General features: G+C 39.7%; 1 protein-coding gene across 7 annotated transcripts in view; it reads left to right on the forward strand.

Annotated features, from left to right (window-relative positions):
• The window catches only part of tln2b (talin 2b), an 82479-nt gene that overhangs the window by 15777 nt on the left and 45279 nt on the right, over positions 1-21423 (forward strand). For 6 of the 7 annotated variants that reach the window (XM_044193719.1, XM_044193723.1, XM_044193724.1 and 3 more), the window contains exons 2-6: positions 15146-15319; positions 15408-15505; positions 15653-15782; positions 16435-16590; positions 17085-17227. In XM_044193719.1, coding sequence (XP_044049654.1) covers positions 15184-15319; positions 15408-15505; positions 15653-15782; positions 16435-16590; positions 17085-17227 — 663 coding nt within the window. In that variant the 5' untranslated portion in view covers positions 15146-15183. Of the gene's footprint in view, positions 1-5781; positions 6002-15145; positions 15320-15407; positions 15506-15652; positions 15783-16434; positions 16591-17084; positions 17228-21423 lie in introns of those variants that run through there. The other variant, XM_044193722.1, reaches the window with a different exon arrangement.

Genomic DNA, 21423 nt, shown 5'->3' on the forward strand with positions numbered 1-21423 from the left:
ATTTATATATTTATTTTTCTTTTGTATGCTACATTTTCTCTATAGCATGTACAGAGCCCGATAGTCAGATTGGTTCAAAATTGGTTCTCAGACAGAAGTGATAAGACTGTCTCTCCTACAATTCAATTTCTTTGGCTGAATAGCATTTGTCAGAGAAAGCTAACTAACGACATGAGGCTTCAAGTAATTCTGCAAAGCTGCAGTGTCTTACAAATGAGCCTTTTCTCCTGTGGACAAGACATGATAAAGGAAACTGAGATTAGCATAACAACTGTGGCAGGTAGATGTTTTATTTTTGTGTTCTTACAGTGAGGTTTATCTCCAACAGAAAGAATTATAACTACAGATCTTAGAGTTGCAAGCCAGTTATATATTCAATATAGATGCAATTTTGATAATGTGGTATAAGTGGATATTATGATGCACTGTAATTTGACTGTAAATAAGCCATTAATGGTTCTTTGTTACCCACTGTAGTTGAGTTCTCAGAGGTAGAATGTCTCTTTCTGCAACACATCACTGCTTTGTGGAGTCTGCACTGTGCACCAGGGATCCTAATCATTCCCTCAGGATATATGTCCTTTACCGATCACTGAGTGGACTAACTAACCTCACTCACAACTTCACTAACCTCGAGATTTCACATGCTTGCTCCGGGCTCAAATTTGTGTTACAGTATATACATTAGGCACACCTACATACAAACCCTAAATGGATAGCGTTTTGTGCCACTTTGGGAAATCCTGTTCCTCATTTGGAGGACAAAGGAGAATAAACCTTACCAATCACCATAGTGAGTGGTGTAATTCAAGGGATGCAGCGTACACAGACACTGAGGAGAGATTTGTAGATTCAGCAAGTTCTCTTTTTGCTTGTTAGCATCAATCAAACCCCATCTTCCTCTGATAACCCCTTCAGGAAGTACTATATGTATCTTAATATAGCCCATACCAAGACTGACTGCGCTCTTGTCTGAATTATTGCAGTTCCATGGATCAGCACAGTGTAAGCCATAAAATTGTACTTTCTTCAAGGACAGCATACGCTTTCAGTTTCTGTCGATTTGAGAACAGAACTGTTTTTACATTCGCCTTGTCCTACACCAAATGGTCTGTCTTTGACAGGCAGGGTAACAGACTTAATTACAGTCAGATTGTAGGGAAGAAAATAACTGCCCCTGTAAAGAATAGTTTGGTCACTAAACAGCTTGCCCAGGTTCTCAGAGGGTTGTTGATGCTGTTTATTTGTTGATCTGAACAAATTGGGTAAAATCCTTGCTACTAGGGTTACTTAGTACTTATGGTGAAAAATCTATATGCCATAAAATGTGAGCAAGAATATTCTGAAAGTTATGTAGGTGATTGTAGAGAACCTCCAACACTTTTCTTGGTATAGCATGTTCATGTGTTTTTGCTGAAGCATTGCAATTAAATATGTACACTTTCAATTCAGTTTTCTCTGAACTACTGCATCAATATTAAATTGGCTACAGGCTCCTTGGACATTAATTATACAAATGCAATAATAAACTCGAAATTTGAAACAATTTAGTCTGTAAGAAATCACAATGTTTTTTTTTTCAAATATAAAATCTAGTTTTAAAGCAAAAGATGAATTTCTCAGCGTCAGTTGTTTTCAGCAAATGCATGAATAAGCCATTTATCCAGTTGCATCGCTTAATACATCTAAACTTTGCATACTTTACCAAATTTTCATACCATAGTGTTCATGGAATGTTTTTATTTTCCTGTTCCTTTAGTGCTGTTCTGTGCACCCTGATGTGACCTGGCTATCATAAGATTTAGTTGCCTGCAACTAGAGAGATTCTAGTTGTGTATTTCTGTGTATTTGTGTATTTCTACACTGGTGTTCAGTCAACATATGCAATTGTGAATAAACTATGTTGAGTCTATTAATCATAATTTAGAGCTATACCTGGCAGCAAGATGCAGATATATTACAACAACCTTACACATTGCGTCTGGAAGAGTTACTCAAGCTAACATGCACCCTCTTGATACTCTCTAACAGGTGCAACAGCCTGGCAGGATGTGCATGGATGTAGCAAATTTGTCAAACCTCTGTGTCCCCATGCCTGGCGCTGGTGTTAACCAGATAAGGAAGATAATGTATTTTTTACAGACAGTGATGTACAAAAAGTTCCATCCATGTGGAAATACTAGATGCACAGTGTTTTTAAACCATTTATCTGTATCCTCCATGTGTGCTAGTAACGTTTTCCTCTGTGGATGTTCACTTATCTCCTAAGAACATGAGGGGTTGGGTACATCTTGGTGTCTTTGTTGTTGAGGTTTGTCAGATTGCTTTAAATGCCAACCAACTATTCATGGACCAACGGACAGCGTTGCACAGCCAAAATCATTGCTTTCCAGTTTATATGACTCTGATGATTCAATAATATATCCTTAACATTTATTAGTATGCAGACACAGAGTCAGAATCTGTTTATAATAGTGAGTAAAGGTGGACACACCTTGATTTAAGCATTTCTCGCCTGTTTGCGGGAGGCACAGTATGAATTGAATTGGCTATGGGGTGTGTAGTGCTTAAATCAAGGTCTGATGGTCAAAAGTATTTATTTAAAGAGAAGTGATAAGTAACTGTGGGCTTCTTTATGCATAAATCTCACCTAGGCACATACATTTATTTTTTTGGCTGGCATCATTTCATTGGCATTTTGACAACTTTTCTCTGAGCTACCCCTTAAATCTGCTTCACCTTCGACCAAATTGCAATTTCCTGTTCTCAACCATTACCCTAACGATTTCTATGCTCAATGAGCCATCTATCTATGCTAGGTTTGAGCCTGATGGTGCGCCTTGCATTCAGCTGCCAGTCAGAGTATAGTGAGTGAGTGCAGTGTGTTTGTCTGCATCCACATTAGATGTTGTGCATACAACAGTCTCTAAGCTCATTACAGTAATCAGGTTAAAAAGAGGGGAACTGGGGAGCATTTGGCCTGCAGTATGTTTCCTCTGGACTTCTCCAGTGAGATGGAGAACCTCTCACAAAGGGTCCGGCTGAGCTACTGGGACGCTGCCCTGCAGACGCCTGCTCCTAATGATCAGCTCCCGCTGCTTCTGTTTGTATGAAACCCACACTGGGGTATTCAACTGCACCCATGCTGTCATAATGACCAGCTTGTAATTGTAAAGCCCTTCTGATATACAGCCATTCTTTTCTAAGTTTCTGATCCATTTATTGTGGTTCACACTAACACATTTAGTAAATAGAAAATCCTGCAATTCCACAATTCACTGCGTTTTTGCACAGAACAATGAAGCACAGATCAAAAACAGATGAATCTTATGTTTGTCTTCACAAATGTTCAAAAGTAGCACAGTGAAACTGCATAGAATCGTGACTGTATTTACAAATGTAGCATGACTGTGTATGGGAGAGTTCTTTGTTTTGTCGCTTTTGTTGATTTCAGTTTTGTAGCTTGTATTTTGCTGAGTCACAAAAGCTGTGATTCAGCAGTAATAATAGTGTCAGCCTTGCATAATGCCCCTCCTGTTTGTGCCTTGGTTTTATTTTGTGTTTTCTGTTGTAAAATATCTACTGAAATCCTTGAATACTTAGGGCTGAGTTTTTTTTTAATCTAGCCTCATGAGAAACTACAGAGCAAGTTCAGTTAAAGTGATTCAGACATACTTCAGTTGATCTGTAGCAGTGACAGTTGTTTCTTTAAACACTGACTGTGTGTAGCCATTGAAGAAACTTCAGTGACCATCTTAAGAACCACTAATGAAAGTCAGAGCCTTTTATCATTCATTGGTTTCTTTTGCAAACTGCACTGCTTAGAAAAGGCCCTTTTTTCCTTTGGAGCTGACAGAAGCCACCTGACCTGGGAATTGCCCAAAACCAGGGTTGCTATGGTAACCAGCAGATGTGGAGCATGAAATAGTGAGCCTGTGAGTCGTTAACTAAGCATGGCAGCATCCCTTACATGCTCTACTCTGTATGTGGCGCCTCTATCTCAGTATAGGTCCAGCTGCAAGATGTGTCCAGAGGTGTATCACTGTGTTTCCCATCCATCCCCTCAGCTTGAGCTGGAACTGTGCGCAAAAAGTATTTGAAGTATTCAGCATGGTTCTCGTCAGTTGACCCTGTTGCACAATATGCTAAGGATATGCATGCTGAGTGTGCGTGGGTGGTTAGTTGATCAGATGTTTATGAGGCTGATTTAAGCAAGAGATGTTTGTCTCTAGAAATCACATGGACATTTAGGGGTGGAAATCCAGTGAGAGGGTTGGAAAACTAGTATAAGAAATAATTTGATCGCGGAAGACTTCTACAATATATATCTAATGTCTCCCTGTGTTGAAGATTTCATTGGTTATCACTGTATTGTATGTTTCACATGTCCTAAACAGATTCCAGGGGTGGAAAGTAATTGATTACAAGAGCTGTTGTTAGTGTAATTGTGTAATTATGTAATTTATTCATGTATTTTTCTGAGTATATTCAGAAACCAGGAATTTTACGTTGAATTAAGTAAATATTCAACAAGACATTTCCCTCAACTACTTTTGGAAAGACAAGTATATCAGAGTAGTCTACACTTCTACTCTTACGGCAAAATCAGGATATACATATGTTTGCTTTGAACGTTTTCTCCTCACAATATTTGAGAAGGCTTTCTTATAAGGAAAAGATGGTCACCACTTTGGAGAGCATCACAGTCATGTTTTTGCTGTTACTATTAATGTTTTTTATTGAATTTAAAAAGCTGAAATTTTTCTCAAAAGGATATGCCTATCTAAATAAGCATGTAAAAACATTAATAATGCATTTATTTTATATAGCACCTCTCCTCACCTGGGGATTGTAGCAGTAGAATATACCAGTAAAACTATCTTGTTAAAAAGATGTATGTCTTTGAAACATTCCTCAGAAAAGACTTCCAATTTGTCGGCAGGCCTCCAGCGCACAACCTCCGCTTGAAGAACTTTCTGAAGTGTACAGTATTTGTCTGAGGGAAAGTTGTTGTATACGCCTTCTCCAGCCAATTTAAACATTTGATTCTCCAGTGCTTTTAGTCCTTACTGAGAGAAAAACAAAGTTGCAAGGAGTCGCACAATGATACTGCGCTTGGAATGTACTCCCAAGTTAACTGCATAATGGGGTTTTTCGTTTGCCTTGACCTTGCACAGTTTTCTTTCAACTTGTATTGTTTGCTCTAGCTGTTGACCAATCATTCATCATGTTGGGAGGGAACACACTCTAGAAAGCTGTTTGGTTAATTGAGTGTAGAGAAATGGTTCTTGCTCAAGTGCTTTCTCTGTACATTCTGTGTCTGCCTACACGCACATCTTCTTCACTATACTGTGGGGATCAATGCACCAATATCACAGTTTCTCACAGTGCAGCTCTCCACACAAAATGTTACATTATGTTTCTCAGCAGAACCTTCAACAAAGCAGCGAAGCTGAAGTGACACTTTCACATAAAGGTATTTTCATTTTTCAGACACACTCTATCATAGTAAATCAAAGTCAACTCCCTCAATCTCTTTTTCTGCCGAACATTTCCATGTACTTGTGACAGGATAGCTGAGAGGCCTGCTGGATGAAGCTGGGATTGTATAGTCGTGTACACAGATAAAGCAGCCCTTAACATTGTTAAAGCTCTCTCTACGACCTTGTCTGCTTGACATTTAAAAGCTGACTTTAGCTGAAATCCTTAAATCACTGCCAGAGTGTACCCTACATCCAGATGACCCTGGAAGCAGTCGCAGCCGTGGACCTGAGGGCAGAGTGGATGTGGCTACTGCTGGTGTACAGCCTTATATGTCCAGGAAAAGGTGGGCACAGCAGCAGCCATGGCAACTGTGGGCAGAGTTGCTGATCTGGAAACAATGGGCCAACAACATGGCCTCTGCCTGAACCTTCTCTCATGCAACAACATGGTTTCATTCACCATCAAGGAGGATTTTATTGTTACAGACACTTTGATATGGTTATCGATTACCATGTTGGTAAGTGCTGCCTTTTCTACTGCTCCACTAAGCTTACTGTAAGTACAGATAATAACACAAGACATTGTGCAGGAGAAACTAATAGGAACTGCACTTCACGATTAAACTGATACTGTATGTCTGATTATGGTGTTCTTAGCTAAATGTTTGGTTTGCTTAAAGAGCCAGAACAGTGAATCTCTGCCTTTGTGTGTCAGGTTTCTTCCTTTACAGCGTGCCAGAGGATATAAAATGCTGATAGAGTCCCTCGGTGTATCACACTTTGGAGAGAAGCCAGTGTATGTTCCGTTCCACTGCTCTTGATACTGTAATCAGCATGCAAGTGGTAGTAGGCAGTCGGCTACTGAAGTATGAGAGAGAGGCTCAGTGCTGGGGAGGCAGCGCAGACCGGAGATTGGAGTCGCCTGATTTACAGGACATGACACCCCAGGCAGAATATACTGATCGTGGGAGACAGAGGTGTGAGAGCTTCGTCTAATACTTCTGCTCACAGCCCACTGCAGCATGATCCATTTTGAATATTTAAGTTAATAAAGCCTGTTTAGTTTGCATTTGTCTATATATGTGTTGTTATGTACATAAACTCCCCCATTCACCTCACCCTCTACCTATTGTACTGTATTTGCTTGTGCTACAATCTCAGGCATTAACTCCCATATGATTTGTTATTCAGTTAATACAAGATTGCGTTGTTCATTTTTCACGTTTTGTCAGACTCTGTTGTATAATAGAGTAATGTTTGGCAGACAGCTCTTGCAAGCTTTTTATGAGGATAGGCTGCATCAGTTTGATTTTGTCGTATGGTGCAGGGAGACAGATCGACATTGTGATACTGAGAGCAGGGTTGGTATCTTAACTTTGACCTTTTGTAATTGTGATGCAGTGATTTCATGTCTGCCTTGTACTTACATATTCTTGCACTAATTACTGTCACATCTGTGGAGTCTTTTCTTGATACTCCTTAATCTCCCTGTGCTTGTCTGCCTACATTTGATGAACTAGCATTTAAATGATGTCATACTGCATTGCTGGCACATAGTCCTACTATCACGTTGTGTAGTGTTATAGATAGGAGAAACAGAAGGCTTATTACTGTAAGTCTCCCTATTGGTTTGAGTGATTTTTACTGAAATGTTTTTTGTTTTGTGTAGGTTGTGTACTGTAATGTAGATTGCTGCTACTGGGAAATTATACATTTTAGTATATGGAAGTTTTAATGTATATTAGCTCTGTCCTTTTTATTCAATATGCAACCACAATTTGCATGCACGTACTGTTTAATTTACTATGGTAGCATCACCGTACACATTTCACTGCTTCCATGCATATTCTGCAAGGGAAGGAGAGGTCAAAAGTCACACTTTGTCTTAAATTACCTACCCTATCACCTATCAGAAATCGAAATTTGGATCAAAGGTCCATGAGGATGTAGTGGTGCCGAATTAGAAATACTCATTAAATGAAATAAAACAATTCAGAAACATTCACAACTGCTGCTAAATGGCAACTGAGAAGATTTTGTCGTTGTCCAGGTCTAATGCCAACTTTTATTCATGGTATTCTAATGCAGACGTTGTTATGCAGAATTGTTAAGGAATGAAAAGTAGGCTTAATCACTTAAAAAGATGGGATGGAAGGACAATTTATGAAACAATGCAAACCATAGCAATGTAAGTGTCTTCATCAAAATAGTGTCATCACTGTATTAGCTCATTAAACATCAAGTTCAGCTTTAATGAGTGCTGAACTCCTTCCTCTTTTTCTCATGTTATTAACAGGTCAGATACTGTGTTAATTTATTATTATTGTACTATTATTCTGGATATTAGTTATTGTTACTGCGCTTTTTTGGTCAAAAAGGGGTTAGATTGTTTTATTGAAATATTTTAGTGCAGCTCTCCTACACCCCTCTGATTTCTGTAGAACATACATAGTCAATTTGTATAAATCTTCTTTACCCTACCTCAACATTTCTTTAATATCCATGCACAAATCTGCACTTGCTTTTGAGAGGTGGGTTAATTTCCATGTTAAACTGACCCTCGCAAATCGGGGGAGCCTCAGTACATCAGCAGAATGTGCAATCACCACACTTCATCTCCTCCTGTGATTTGTGTGATCCAGCCGTAAAGGAGCTGAGTACACTTCACTGATTGCACACAGGTTGCATCTCAGATGACAGGTAAACTGTGCTTCCAGGTTGGTTTGTCGTTTGATAAACAACACGCATGTCTATGGGTACAAAATGCATCTGAGAGGAGGAAGAGAAGGCTAAATAAATCATGTCCATTTTGCACGGTGACAAAAATCTCATTCACCTCAGATCAAATGAAGCTGTCCTTTTTTCGACCAAGACATTGTGAACGCCAACCCACTCCATCGCTGTCCGCTGTCATTCACATGCCCATACTGGGGATTCTGGTCCCTGAAACAACAGTTATGCAACAACCCAAATATTCGAATGCACTGCATGCAGCTAATGTCACAGAGTTTGTTTTACAGTTGGTGTGAGAACTGAGGCAAAAAGGGAAAATGCAAATGTGTGTTGGTTCAGCTGGAAAACAAGCATGTAGTGACACTAATAGTAATACCAAGGTCAGGTTTATGCTACAGTGTGAGTGCTACTTTATTTAACCAATGTGAAGTTGCCATTTTGCCTTTTATACTGGGCTCAGTAAGGGCATACAGCTTATAGATATTGATTAAATAATCAATATCTACATACACAGTATGCCCTTTTAACCAAAAAAATAGAAATCTGTTGCATTTTTGCTAGTATGAAAATATATTACGGATGTAGTTGTGGGAAAGAAATGCTTTCCATCTTATACATACTATTGAGATCAAACCATCCATATGGTATCCAGTGAACAGTACATACTAGGCAAACCTGTGTGGATTGAGTGGTTAAAGCCACTTGACAATCACTTGTTTAGTATTTTTTTCTCATAATATTCATAAAAACTTTAAATACCCAAATATGTTGTGGCATGAGATACATATGTAAAGAAATTCACAATGTTAAAAAAAAAGAAATTAAGCCATAGTGGATTTAATTTGTGTGATCCACCCTTATACATGATGAAGCTAAGTATACTTTACTAACAGAGAGAGTACTTGATGGTAGGTTTTACATTTGACTGCTGTTTGTTTTCGAAACTAGGTTTAGTTGAAATGCATCTTTTTTTGCAAACTGTCCTTTGGAGTCAAATTATTTGTAAAGTCCAAAACGCTAAACTATTGACTCCAAACACGTTCTCTGTTTCATATCATTACATCACTTAGTCTGGCAGAGTTATCAGTCAAAAACCAGATGTAGGCTAGTAGACCAGAGGCCATATGCTGTAAATGCTCTAAAAGAGATTTATGGTTAAAAAAGTGGTTGATAATGATAATGAAACCATCATGGGCTGACTCCTTTGTTGTTTTGGGGCTGATCTGCATCCATCAGTGTATGTAATGATGAAATAAAAATGTTTGTCTGAGCCACCATTAACCACTCCCACTGAGTGACTGACTCAGATGCCAGGTCAACCACACAGCCAGTGTACTGGCTGTGTGGTTGACTGACTTAAAGACTGGTTGACTGACTGCAGCTGCTGGGTGGAACTCTCCTCCTCTAGTAGCTGTTTCTGTCTCCATCTATTCGGAAGCTCATTCTTCACATCTCTAAATGAGGGATGGTGCATATTGAATAACTCTGTGTTGTAAGACTCTGTGTATTGACTCCAGGACTGCTGGACAATCTAAAGCAATAATATCTCAATAGTAATGTAACTGAGTCAAATGCATTCAACACCCACTCTTAAAATTTCTAAATTTCCTGAAGGATTTGCTGTCTAATCTACAATTGAAGAATTAATAGAATTTCTTTTAATCTGCTGCCATATCGGTGTAGGTATTAGTGAATGCCATTGTCTTTTATGGTTAGGAGGAAACAGTTACGTTTATTGCACTGCTTCTGCTGTGGATCATTTTGAAACGGTGCTGCATGGAGAACGCTCTACTTCGCTGGATATTTTTAGTGTAAGAGGAGCTGCTCTCTCCCTCCCCGCAACAAGGGCAGATTCATAATTTCTGTCAGTATCCATACCCTCAAATTGCATTACGGCAGACTGTGTTGCCCAGGAGCAAAGCCTGCAGTCCAAAGAGTGGGTCATAACAACAAGGTTAATTTAAAAAAAAAAGTCAGTGTAACTGTGAGTGGCTCTGAATTTAGAGCATGTGTTTGATGCCTTTTTTATCTGGATCGACAACCACTGCTTGACTAGCACTCTATTAAGTGAAATAATACCATGCAAGTCACTGATAATATGACAGCTTGTTCATAGAAATCCTGCTGAACTTTAAATAGCAAGGGTCAGTTTTGCTTCGCAATGACGTCTGATGATTGCTGTGTTCTGCTGGAGCAAGGATTAATTAATTTATGAAACGTATGGAGGAAGTGATAAGGGTGGAGGCAAAAGCCTTTTCACTTATTAATTATTTGAATTGTATTCAGGTAGGCTTCAGATTCAGTGAGTGTTCTTTGCAAGGACAGCTTGGTAAAAAGGGGGGAAAAGAATATAATATCTGCAAGTTATAAGAAAGTGGACATTTGGAAATGCTACAAGTAACAGAAGGGCAAGCATATTTTTTTATCTACTATCTGAAAAGAAGATATGATAATAAGCAGTATTATAATAGTTGTATTTTTATACTCTCTTCTAAAAGACTAAATCTGCAACATCCATCATTCTTTTGGCAGCTTACAAATATTCAACTTTTTGCACCACTGAGTGACTCACTCAGACGGCAGGTCAACCATCAGTGTACCATAATCATATTCTCCTCATATTGTTAATGTGGTGAAGGCAAACTGACAGAATGATGTCTCTGTGGCCACATGCGCTACTTAAATTACAGCCCTGGGCTATTAAATAGATGTATAATAATTTGATATACATTAGTTGTAAATTAAGTATGCCTCACACTCATAATAAAGATGTGTTTATGCTGGTTGATTAATGCTTGCCTCTTGTGTACTGTTAAAGCTCTGATTTACCAAATTCAAATTAGTATGTGAAGTGCTCAAAATGATAGCCTAGCAGTCATTAAATTTAGAAACAGCTTTCACATCTGGTGGAAATAACACACCTGACCTTGACATATCTCTCCATTGTAGAGAGAAATGTAGTTCCTGGGTTACAGGAATATTGGATTTGAATACGCAGATGATCAAAACAACAACCCTTGTTTTCTGTTATGTGACCCACCATTGGACTGTCTGTGTTCCAGGAAAACGAAATGGCCTCCAGAGACATAATGTGGTCCTGCAGGAAACTGACCTTGCTTTCAATCAGACAGTGGATAAAAGGCTGATGTGTCAGTGCAGGATGTAAAGTGTCAGTGCAGGATGTAAAGAGGAGAGAAAAGGTGGTGTGGTGTGAGGCAGTTTAGTCAATAAGCATTTTCTCAATGCACACATGCTTTAATCCTGCTGTTCTCAACAGTCCTTAGAACTGCTGATGTCGGAATTACTCTCAGCCCTCCATGCAATGTCACTGACATACTACATGTTTAAATTAAACAATAATAATAATAGTCCACCAGGGTGGAGATAATATGGCATAATAAATGCCAATTCAGTGTATTTGTGAGATTAATGAAGGCTGCAGCCACAGTATTTTCCTGCTACACACTGGCTATTTCATTTGAGTTTTGGGGTTATTTTCAATTGCATGACAACTTGTTAAAATCTAAATGCCTTTACAATAGGTGTGCTTACTTTAGTAATCTACCTTTTATCCCAGACTGTTTTTATTCTCACAGTGATCGCTGCCGATTGTGTAAGAAAGACCAGAGAAGTTAGCATCTGCTTCTCTATTTCTGTTTCTACTCACAAATGCTGCCAAATGTGTAAAATGCCTTGTTTACCATGGAATCATCACTGTTTCTCCCGTGATCTCGCATTAATGGGCTGACCTTGAAAATTCTCTAGAAATGTGGGGGGATGGTTTCAATTTGGTGCTTTGAGAATAAGGAATTATATGCATTATAAATGTGTTATTATTTTCCAGTGTCAAGTTGCTTTCTTTTTATTATGTTTGTCCTCTCAATGTTCTACATGTCAGGAAGGTTATGTCCTTCATACAGTAATTAATGAGTAATTAATTCAGAGTACAATGTCAATGTCAGTGTTTGCACTGTGTACTCCTGGATCTTCAGCTTTTTTATTTGTTTAGAGAACATATCTTATATTTTCACAAAAATTGATTTAATAGACAACAGTACACTGTCATCTGACAGAAATTGCAGGGGACAATCTTGTGAAGGATGTTTGACACAGTACAGTAATTGCCTTTTGCATTGAACATGTTCAAAGCAGCTGTAAAGAGCTTGTATGCTCTTCACAGTTGGAAATTATGGCCACGCCTCCATATAACCCGCTCATATTGCCTTCAGAAGAACAACTGATGCTGGCTTTTGCTGCACTCTGCATGTCCCACATCTTCCTTTCCACACTGTGTGTGAAACACACAGGCGTTAACTCTGGTATTGATGAAATAAAAACCACAAAACTGAAGCACCCCTGTAGAGCATTGTTGCATGGTCATCCTTGAAGGAATGTTATTTATTCTCATCCACACCCTGTTATCCTCTCAAGGGTCATTCTGCTTCAAATTTGTTGTTCTATTAGAAACATTTGGAAGACTGGTCCAAACAAACTGCTCAGGCCTCGACAAACACTGTTTAAGTTTCCTGTTGAGCTACCTCCTTGCTTGTTGTGTGACAGACTGGTGTAGTAATCGCCGCAGTTGTTGCTCTCAGGCTCTGCGCTGCTGCTGGTATTACAGTCAATCATTAGAGCTGTATCCTCTCCAGATGGCTCCTGCTTTCCCTCGTCTCTATTGAATTGTCCATGCCTGGACTCCCCAGCAAGCTGCTCTTTGGCCATTTTCATGTCTTAATATTTAGAGCAGTGAACAAATCAAATTCAAAGCAGGACTCTTTTCTGATCGACTAGTGATTGTCACAGGAGATAGTGTTTTGAAATTACATTTTTACGTCTACCTAGTGACCTAGAAAGGGTAATAAAATAAATAAGATTCAACAGAGAGTCACATAAGTGAGTTGTTTCTCATCTCTCCTCTCTCAGACGTGGATCCATCCGTGCTTGAAAGCAGAGCTAATGAGGAGCTGGCTGCATTGGAGTGTTTGCACGAGGATCCTAGTGAAAAATGTGCTCTCACACTACTGTAAGCTCAGGGATTATCATTATCCTCCTGGGTTTCGTCATGTGGTTTCTGCAGTACTTACTCTCTGAAGTGACTGATGCTACTCACAACAGATACTAAAGTGACTGTTGCTTTAACAGTAGGCCGACAGTAATCTTTAGCAAATACCTGTCGTCAGAGGTAACTTTGGCTTTTTGGCAAAGATGGACCTGCCTGAAATCCTTGAGAAACGTATACAAAAATATCTGTGTATTTGGTGTGTATTGCTACCTGTGAGCCAACATTGTGAGCACACATCTGTGCCCATGTGGCCTCCCGTGCTGTCAGTCTGGGGACTTAAGCTGCTTGTCTAGTAGAGAGTATCTGTGGAAGAGCTGGATGACAAAAACTCTGTGGGGCTTCTCTGCCAGCCTGTATAGAGGAGAGCTCATGCGGCGCCATTACCCCTTCTTCTTTGTGCTTGTCTTTCCCACTTTGTATGAAGAAAAACTCAGGGAAGGAGAGGGGCTATTGGAGAGGAACCCATAGCCATGACAGAGCCACAATCACAGGCGGACTCATTCACAACTCTATCATTACAGAAAATTTACTTCTCAGACTTTCTCGTCTCTGGCTCTAAAAGGGGCCTGTGGATGAACTGTGAATCCTGAGCACAAAAAAACTCTTTGTTTCCAAGTGTGGCTGAGCTTTGAATCGTGTCAGTGTGACGATTTGAACTTTTGCCTTTATAGCCACCCATGGGGAGAAATACTAAAATTCTTTTACTGTTGAAGTATTAGACTAGAGTAGAGCTGAAACGATTAGTTGACCGCCGGAAATTTAATCTGGAACTATTCTGATAATTGTTGTCATTTTTTTAAGCAAAAAAATATCATTGGTCAGACAAAACAAGCAATTTGAATATGCCAACTTGGGTTTTGGAAAAATGTGAAGGGCATTTTTCAATATATTCTGATGTTTTATGGACAAAATGATTCATTGATTAATCAATTAATGGAGAAAATAGTCAACAGATTAATAATAATGAAAATAATCATTAGCAGCTCTAGAATATAGTAACATCAATACTTGGGAACTTGAATATAAGCTGCTATACCCATCTTCTCTAGAAGAGATGATTTGGCATTGAATGAGACTAACTTTTGTTCACAAAAAAGTAATGACTAGATTTTAGGTCTATGATGTGGTTAAGTGAGAAGCAGAGGGCCTCCTGGGTAAAGATGGCCCTATTTATCACGTTCATCCCTCTCCCTGTTGAAGCCAAGGTCAAGGAAGAGGAGAAATGCTCTGCAGTATCAGTCTCTTTCCTTTTTTGCGCATATGAGGCTCAGAATACCTGAATTGATTCACCCTAATTGCAGTATGTGACAAAACACCCACTGATTTGTCTCACAGTGAAGTCTGCTTCTGGGGGAGAGTGTAAGCCAGGAGAAGAGCGAATAATGATGCAGCGGTGGAATGTCATTTTCTGTGTTTTGACTTGGCTCCTTTTATTCCTGACGATTAGAGAGATTTGCAATTATTTCCCTTTTTCTGCTGAAATGTTATGTTGCTTGTCTTGGTTCAGCTAATTCTACAAACACTGCAGTCAGGCAGAACCTTTCATACACTTACCCTTAAATATCAGAAGAGTGGGAAAGAATGAGGGGCTGCTGAGGCAGGGGTACAGTACAACACACATTCATTTCACAGGTAAAAATGTCTTCAAGAAGATAATTGTGATGATTTGTTCTGTGCCTTGTGGTGTAGTATTCTGCATCTGAGACTTTCTCTTCACACATTTAAGCATGCTTGTTTTATGAGAGGACATTTTAATAACAGCCTGTGTTATGGCCATAATACGGGCTGTCCATGTAGGATATTAGCCAGCGGTATGACTTCACACACTCTGACCGTTACATTTTGTTTCTACCTTTGTATTTTCCAGGTGTGTAGGTCAGTGAGGCCATTATACTACCCACCAAGATGGTGGCTTTGTCACTAAAGATCTGTGTACGCCAGTGCAATGTGGTGAAGACGATGCAGTTTGAACCATCCACGCCTGTGTATGATGCCTGCAGAATCATCAGAGAGAGAGTCCCAGAAGCCCAGACAGGACAAGGTTGGTGGATGACTCAGAAAATGCGATTTACATCATGGAAATCTATAGGCATCTACATTTGCATGCTGTGTTTCACTTTGTGTTTCAGCGTCAGATTATGGCCTCTTCCTGTCTGACGATGATCCCAGGAAAGGAATCTGGCTCGAGTCTGGAAGAACCCTGGATTACTACATGCTGCGAAATGGAGTAAGATTAAGTCATATAGTCTGGGGTGGAGAACTGTCAGTGTCACTTATCATCTCTTACATTTTCTAGTGGGACCTGAGATATTTATGCCTCCTTGCTTGCAGTGGGATTGTGGATGTCATTGTGCTTCCTCTCCTCTTGTCTCAGGATGTCTTGGAGTATAAGAAGAAACAAAGGCCACAAAAGATTAAAATGCTGGACGGTGCAGTTAAAACCATCATGGTGGATGACTCAAAAACTGTCGGGGAGCTGCTTGTCACCATATGCAGTAGAATTGGTAAGTGATAGCACTGCTAATATAAATCTTGTTAAGCCATTGTCCAAGGTTTAAATTATTCATTTTTTATTTTTAGTCCAAGGCATACCACTTAACTTCACACTGAGTTGCATTATGTTACTGTATTATTATGTGCCATTAAATCCATATTTAAACAGCAGCATTTGTTAAGCATTTCTGAGCATTAATTTACGAATCCTAATCACTTTTTGTTTAGAGCACGATGGGCATGATTTATCAAGCTCAAACAAGCTTGTTTCTAATAAATATGAAAGTGTTCTTCCTAAGGCTCAGACCGAGCCACCCTTGCCTGTCACAGAGGTGTTCCCTAAGCAATATATTTCAATTATAATGGGTTGCTATCAAGCTCAATTGGGTGAGGAGGAGAGGGACGAGTGTCTGGCAGATAGCTTTATTGGAAAATGTTTGTTTAGAGTAGGTCTTTCTGCTTGGCTTCTTCTTGTCCTCGGCTCCCATTTTAGTTTGCTGGCTCTGTACCAGCTTTCCTTCACTTCTGTTTCAAAGCAGAGAGAAAGAGATAAATAGAGAGGGCAAAAGAATTGCAGAGATGCTTTCTCTATCACTAGTTATTGTGCCGGTTTGAAGTAGCTCCTCCTCTGAGAATCCCCTGGCTAACCGGTGCCCTTTTCAGGAATCACCAACTATGAGGAGTACTCCCTCATTCAAGAGGTGACGGAGGACAAAAAGGAGGATGGAATGGGAACGCTGAAGAAAGACAGAACGCTGCTGCTACGAGATGAGAGGAAGATGGAAAAGCTCAAAGCCAAACTCCACACAGATGATGACTGTGAGTGTGAGCTTGCAAAAGCCTCCAGAAGTGTCGTTAATATCTTGATGGCTTTTACGCCCATTTCTTATTTTTACATTAATGAATATGACTCTACGCCATCATCTGGACATGTGCTTTATCACTCAAGTCTCATTTATTGCATGGATATATAAAAGTTTAATGAAATTACCACCGTTATCTTTTGCCCAGAAGACACCAATTAAATGTGGAAACAATGCAAATATATAAATCAACATCAAACTTTGGCTGAAAACTAGCTTTCGTCTCAGCAGAAAATAATGCAAATGACACATTTTCATGCCCCCGTCAAGATTTTCACAGTGATTCATTCGTTAGATTGTCTGTCTGAGCTGATCTGTCTACCCGTCTGACATTTTACAACTTCCTGGTTAATTTCACCATCAGTATCCTCCTCTAGTAACATCTTTGTAAAGTGAATGTCTATTCATTTCAGTGTATGTGGTAACAGACTGTGTGTATTGATTGGGCAGTGAACTGGCTGGACCACAGCAGGACATTCAGAGAGCAGGGAGTGGAGGAAAGCGAAACTTTGCTGCTCAGGCGCAAGTTCTTCTATTCGGACCAGAACGTGGACTCGCGGGACCCTGTCCAGTTAAACCTGCTCTATGTTCAGGTAAACCAATTACACACACCTTTATGCTGGTGTAGCTGTAAAAAAACAGAGGAGAGAGAGGATGACCTACTGTACTCCCACATTTTTTGCTGTTACAGCTCAGCCTGCAAAATGAGGCCCAAACAGGCAAGCATATGAATTACACTGCAATTTTTTGGGGTGTTTTTTTAAATGTTTTTCAGAAGACATGAGACAGTGTAATTAGGCTCAATAACTATGTTGTAGTATGCTTCTAACTTGTGGCCAGGTCTGGACAGACTGAAATGTGGGTAGCTCAGATGTGGTCCAGACAGGTTTGACTTGATTCTTGGTTCCTACTGTACAGTGGCACACCAATGTAAATCATTGTACGTGAAGGCAAAGTTTTAGTTCTAGAAAAGCTGCATTTTGTCTGGCTGCTGAGTGCAGCAGAACGAACTATAAAAACAACATTGACATATTATCATCTTATTAAGTTGTTACACATCCAGCAGATATGGAGTAGCATTAGCATGCATTAGGAGTCATGTTTGTGTCCACCTGAGGAACCAATCCAATAGTATTCACTCTCCTTTCAGCTGTGTTTTTGTCTCCAACAACTCCTCAGAAAAGCATTCGGCTCTTTAGCTGCTAAATGCTTCACTATTTTCACCAGCTAATGGCTAACTTTGTCTGTCTATCGTTTGGTGCTGGGTAGGTAGGATACAGTGGGTTTACAAGAGCTTTTTCACTGAAAACAGCTGCTCTTGTGGCTGGAAACAAGGTTGATGGGAGAGGTGAGAGTGAACCACAAACAGTAAATTTGCTGGCTGTAAAACCAAAACAAGCAGCTGAAAGAGGCTAAAACGCTCCGTAGAGCTGAGTGGAACTGAGTCTGGTGATAAATCTGACCCCTTTCACATTACACTGCTGTTTGTATCGCCCATTGTTGGGCTCTAACCTTGCTATGGCCAGATATTTGAATGTGTCTATCTGGATATCTCAGAGAATAATCTAAAGATGGATAACTCTGGATTAGCGATGTAACACCATCCTACTGTTTTTTGTGTTTTGGCAAGATCAGTAAGATTTAGCTTGAGACTGACATCATTTCAAGTTGGCTGTACAATGCATGATTGACAATATCCCTTTCTACACCTGATTGAATGAATGCACAACTCAATGGGATGGCATTGGGTTTTGCTTCTGATTTTCAACTTTGAAAAACATGGCTACCGTTTTGGACACGTTATCTACTAAACTATCCAGTTAAAATCTTTGAGGTGAGAAATAAGCTATTCAGTTGCTGAAACATGTTTCGTTTTATCACCTTAAAATACAGTTTTCCCTTAGATTAACCTTTTAAGTATCTTTAAGGTTGGATGATCATCTTATTCCACACAGTTTTGTATCAGCTTATTCCAACTCTTGAATTGACAATGTTCAATTCAAACACAAAAACTCCAAGTTTTTATGGCTGCACCATTCCTCCAAATGGAAATATTCTAGATGTCTTGTGCATTAATTCTGACACATTTCTCCAAAAATCAGCCTGACATATTTGGTGTCCTTTAAATAAGGTTCTGTAGATTTGAACAATGACTGCACAGAATGAGTTCATACTGATTTACCAACCAGTTATTCAGTGGGGTTGACGAGGTTATATTTATAGTATAATAGTTCATGAGGATTAGGAGTTTTCAGAAGCAGTGAGCAACATCAGTATCGAAACACTTCCTGTTGTTTGCAGATTTGTCCAACTTTCAGCATGTATCTGGTTGGAGAGAGAGATAGTTTTAGGCTTTAGGCTTTGTGGGGTTATGTCTGGATAAGGCAGTCTTTGTTTATTAAATCAGTTTCTTTCTTTCTCTTTCTGTCTCTCTGTGAATGTGTGTTCGTGTGTATGTGTACTCACCAGTGCTAGTTCTACCAGTTTTGTAAACCAAGGGAGCCCTGTTGGCTTCGGGGGGTTCCCTGAGGGGGGTCAGCTGAGTTTGGTACCGCACTAGTCAGGGTTTGCTCAATCCACACATCGCTGCATTCACATTAACCCCTCCAGCCGGGGGAGGAGAGCTCCCCCCTGACACCTGGACTCAAACACACACACACACATACAGATGTATCTTTTGCATGGGAGAGAGTTAATATACTCACAGAAACGGATGTAACATAATATTTAAAAGAAATACACTAACAATAAGATTGTTGGATGCTATCCCACACAAAAGCTCTGCAAAAACAGCTCTCACTTAGAGATAAACATACAATATAAACCATGTCTGAAATATGTGTAGTCGTTCGTATTTGTCTCTCTCCATCTTTTCAATCCCTGCTGCTTTGGGAGTTCCTGAATACGTTCATAAAAGACACCCACCCTCCCTGTCTGCTCCGGCTGCTCTCCTCCTTCCTATCTGTCTGTTCCTGTTTTTTGCCTCTATTTTTCTTACCCTCTGTTTCTTTCCCTTCCAGTTGGCCTGTCTCCACTCCCTCTCCATCTCCTACACATTCTGACATAATCGCACACATCCCCACCCTGTTACCCTAGCACATATTACAGCCCTGTGCATATCATGCTCTCCTCTCAACAGACTCATATTTCCTTTCACAATAACAACCCCGCCCCCTGCCCCCACCTCCTTTTGCCTCTCCGTTGCCCTTCCTCATCTATCTTTCCCTCGTTCTCTCTCTGACACACACTCGGATTGTTGCACAGACAGATCACAGAGACTCTTCACATGGCAGTGGCTCTAATTTGTCACTGTGTTAAAAAGGCCAAACAGAGCCAGAAGAGAGATCTTTAGCAGAGTGGATCATACCCCAGGCTTCTCTTCCACTTTCTTTTCTTTTCTTTTTTTACACAGCTTTTTACTCCCTCCATTTTCCTCTTTAACATCCTTCATCATTCAAAATTCCTGTAATTCTCAGAAACTCAGCAGTATTGCATAATTGAAATCAGATTGTACAGATGATGACATAATTGCTGGCATTTCTTTGACAGAGCATCCCTGCAAAATAGCGATGATCTCAAATGTTTATTAATGATGCGAAGCTTCCATGATTTCAAACCCTCCCACCCACCCACACACATAATAGAGGCTCTGCCAGTAAGACACTAATCTCCTTTACTACTCGGCCACTCCCTTTCTGTCATGTATTTGTGCTAAGACCAGGATAAAGCTCCGTAGCAATAGCATCACCCTCTGTGTCCTGCTCCTTTGCTTTTACTTTGGCTCACTTAAGTTTATTCTGAAAATATACTATTGTACCACAAGAAAGCATAGTCCAAAGCAGGGACAGATTAAGAATTTGTCTTCAAAATAATATGTAACCTATGTAACCAAGGTTACACAGAATGTAACATCATTTCATCATGTTTTGTCAATAGGTCTGTAAGAGTATGCAATAGCGTTTTAAGAGCTCATGAATCATTAATACTTTATTGGAAAATGAACAATACAGATAAATAGGAGAGAATGAAGGGTCAAAGGTTGGATTAGAACCAAGGCCAGTTCAGGTATGGTACTGTAGCTAACTGAGCCACCATAATGCCCCCAATTCATCTTTTCAAACTGGAACATTTAGGATTTGTCTTCAGAATAAAATTAGCAACCATCCTGATCGAACACAGTGTGTATTTAGTTGCTTTAGTGTATCCCTATGTCAGCATTTATTTTTAAGGCTGTATTATACTCTGTGTGCTTTGCTGGGCCATGGTGGTTGACCTCAGGGTTGTAGCCTCCAGCTGTATGTGTCACAGCTTCTGATGTCTAGTGCTTATGCAGCTCTATTAAAATGTCCCAGAACCAGCGCCTGTATCACTTGCCATATCCGCTATGAGAAATTCAGGGTCTGTCCTCACCATCATGTCTGTGGAAAATCATGGTAGAATTATCTGGCCAGTCGTTTGACTTGTACCTGCAAATTGATTGCTTAATCTGAGGTTTGCTGATTGATTTGAAATGACACCGCCAATTATGAATTCAATGTTAATAGTAAACTTTACTATATGTGGTTATCACTGAATGAAACTCATATAATAGCAATGCCAAACTGAATAATATAATGTATATTGTAAGCAAAGCATTGAGTGTTTTGACAAGCCAAGTATCCAATTTTTAGTCTTATTCTGGCTTTGATCAAATGGAGCATATGAGTCCAGCTTGAATTAGCTGGCATCAGTTGTTTCATTCATGCTTCACAATCACTGGCTTATTCACAGCTGTGTGGCCATCAGCTGA

This window comes from Siniperca chuatsi, linkage group LG4 (assembly GCF_020085105.1).
Source record: "Siniperca chuatsi isolate FFG_IHB_CAS linkage group LG4, ASM2008510v1, whole genome shotgun sequence".
Lineage (NCBI taxonomy): Eukaryota > Metazoa > Chordata > Actinopteri > Centrarchiformes > Sinipercidae > Siniperca > Siniperca chuatsi.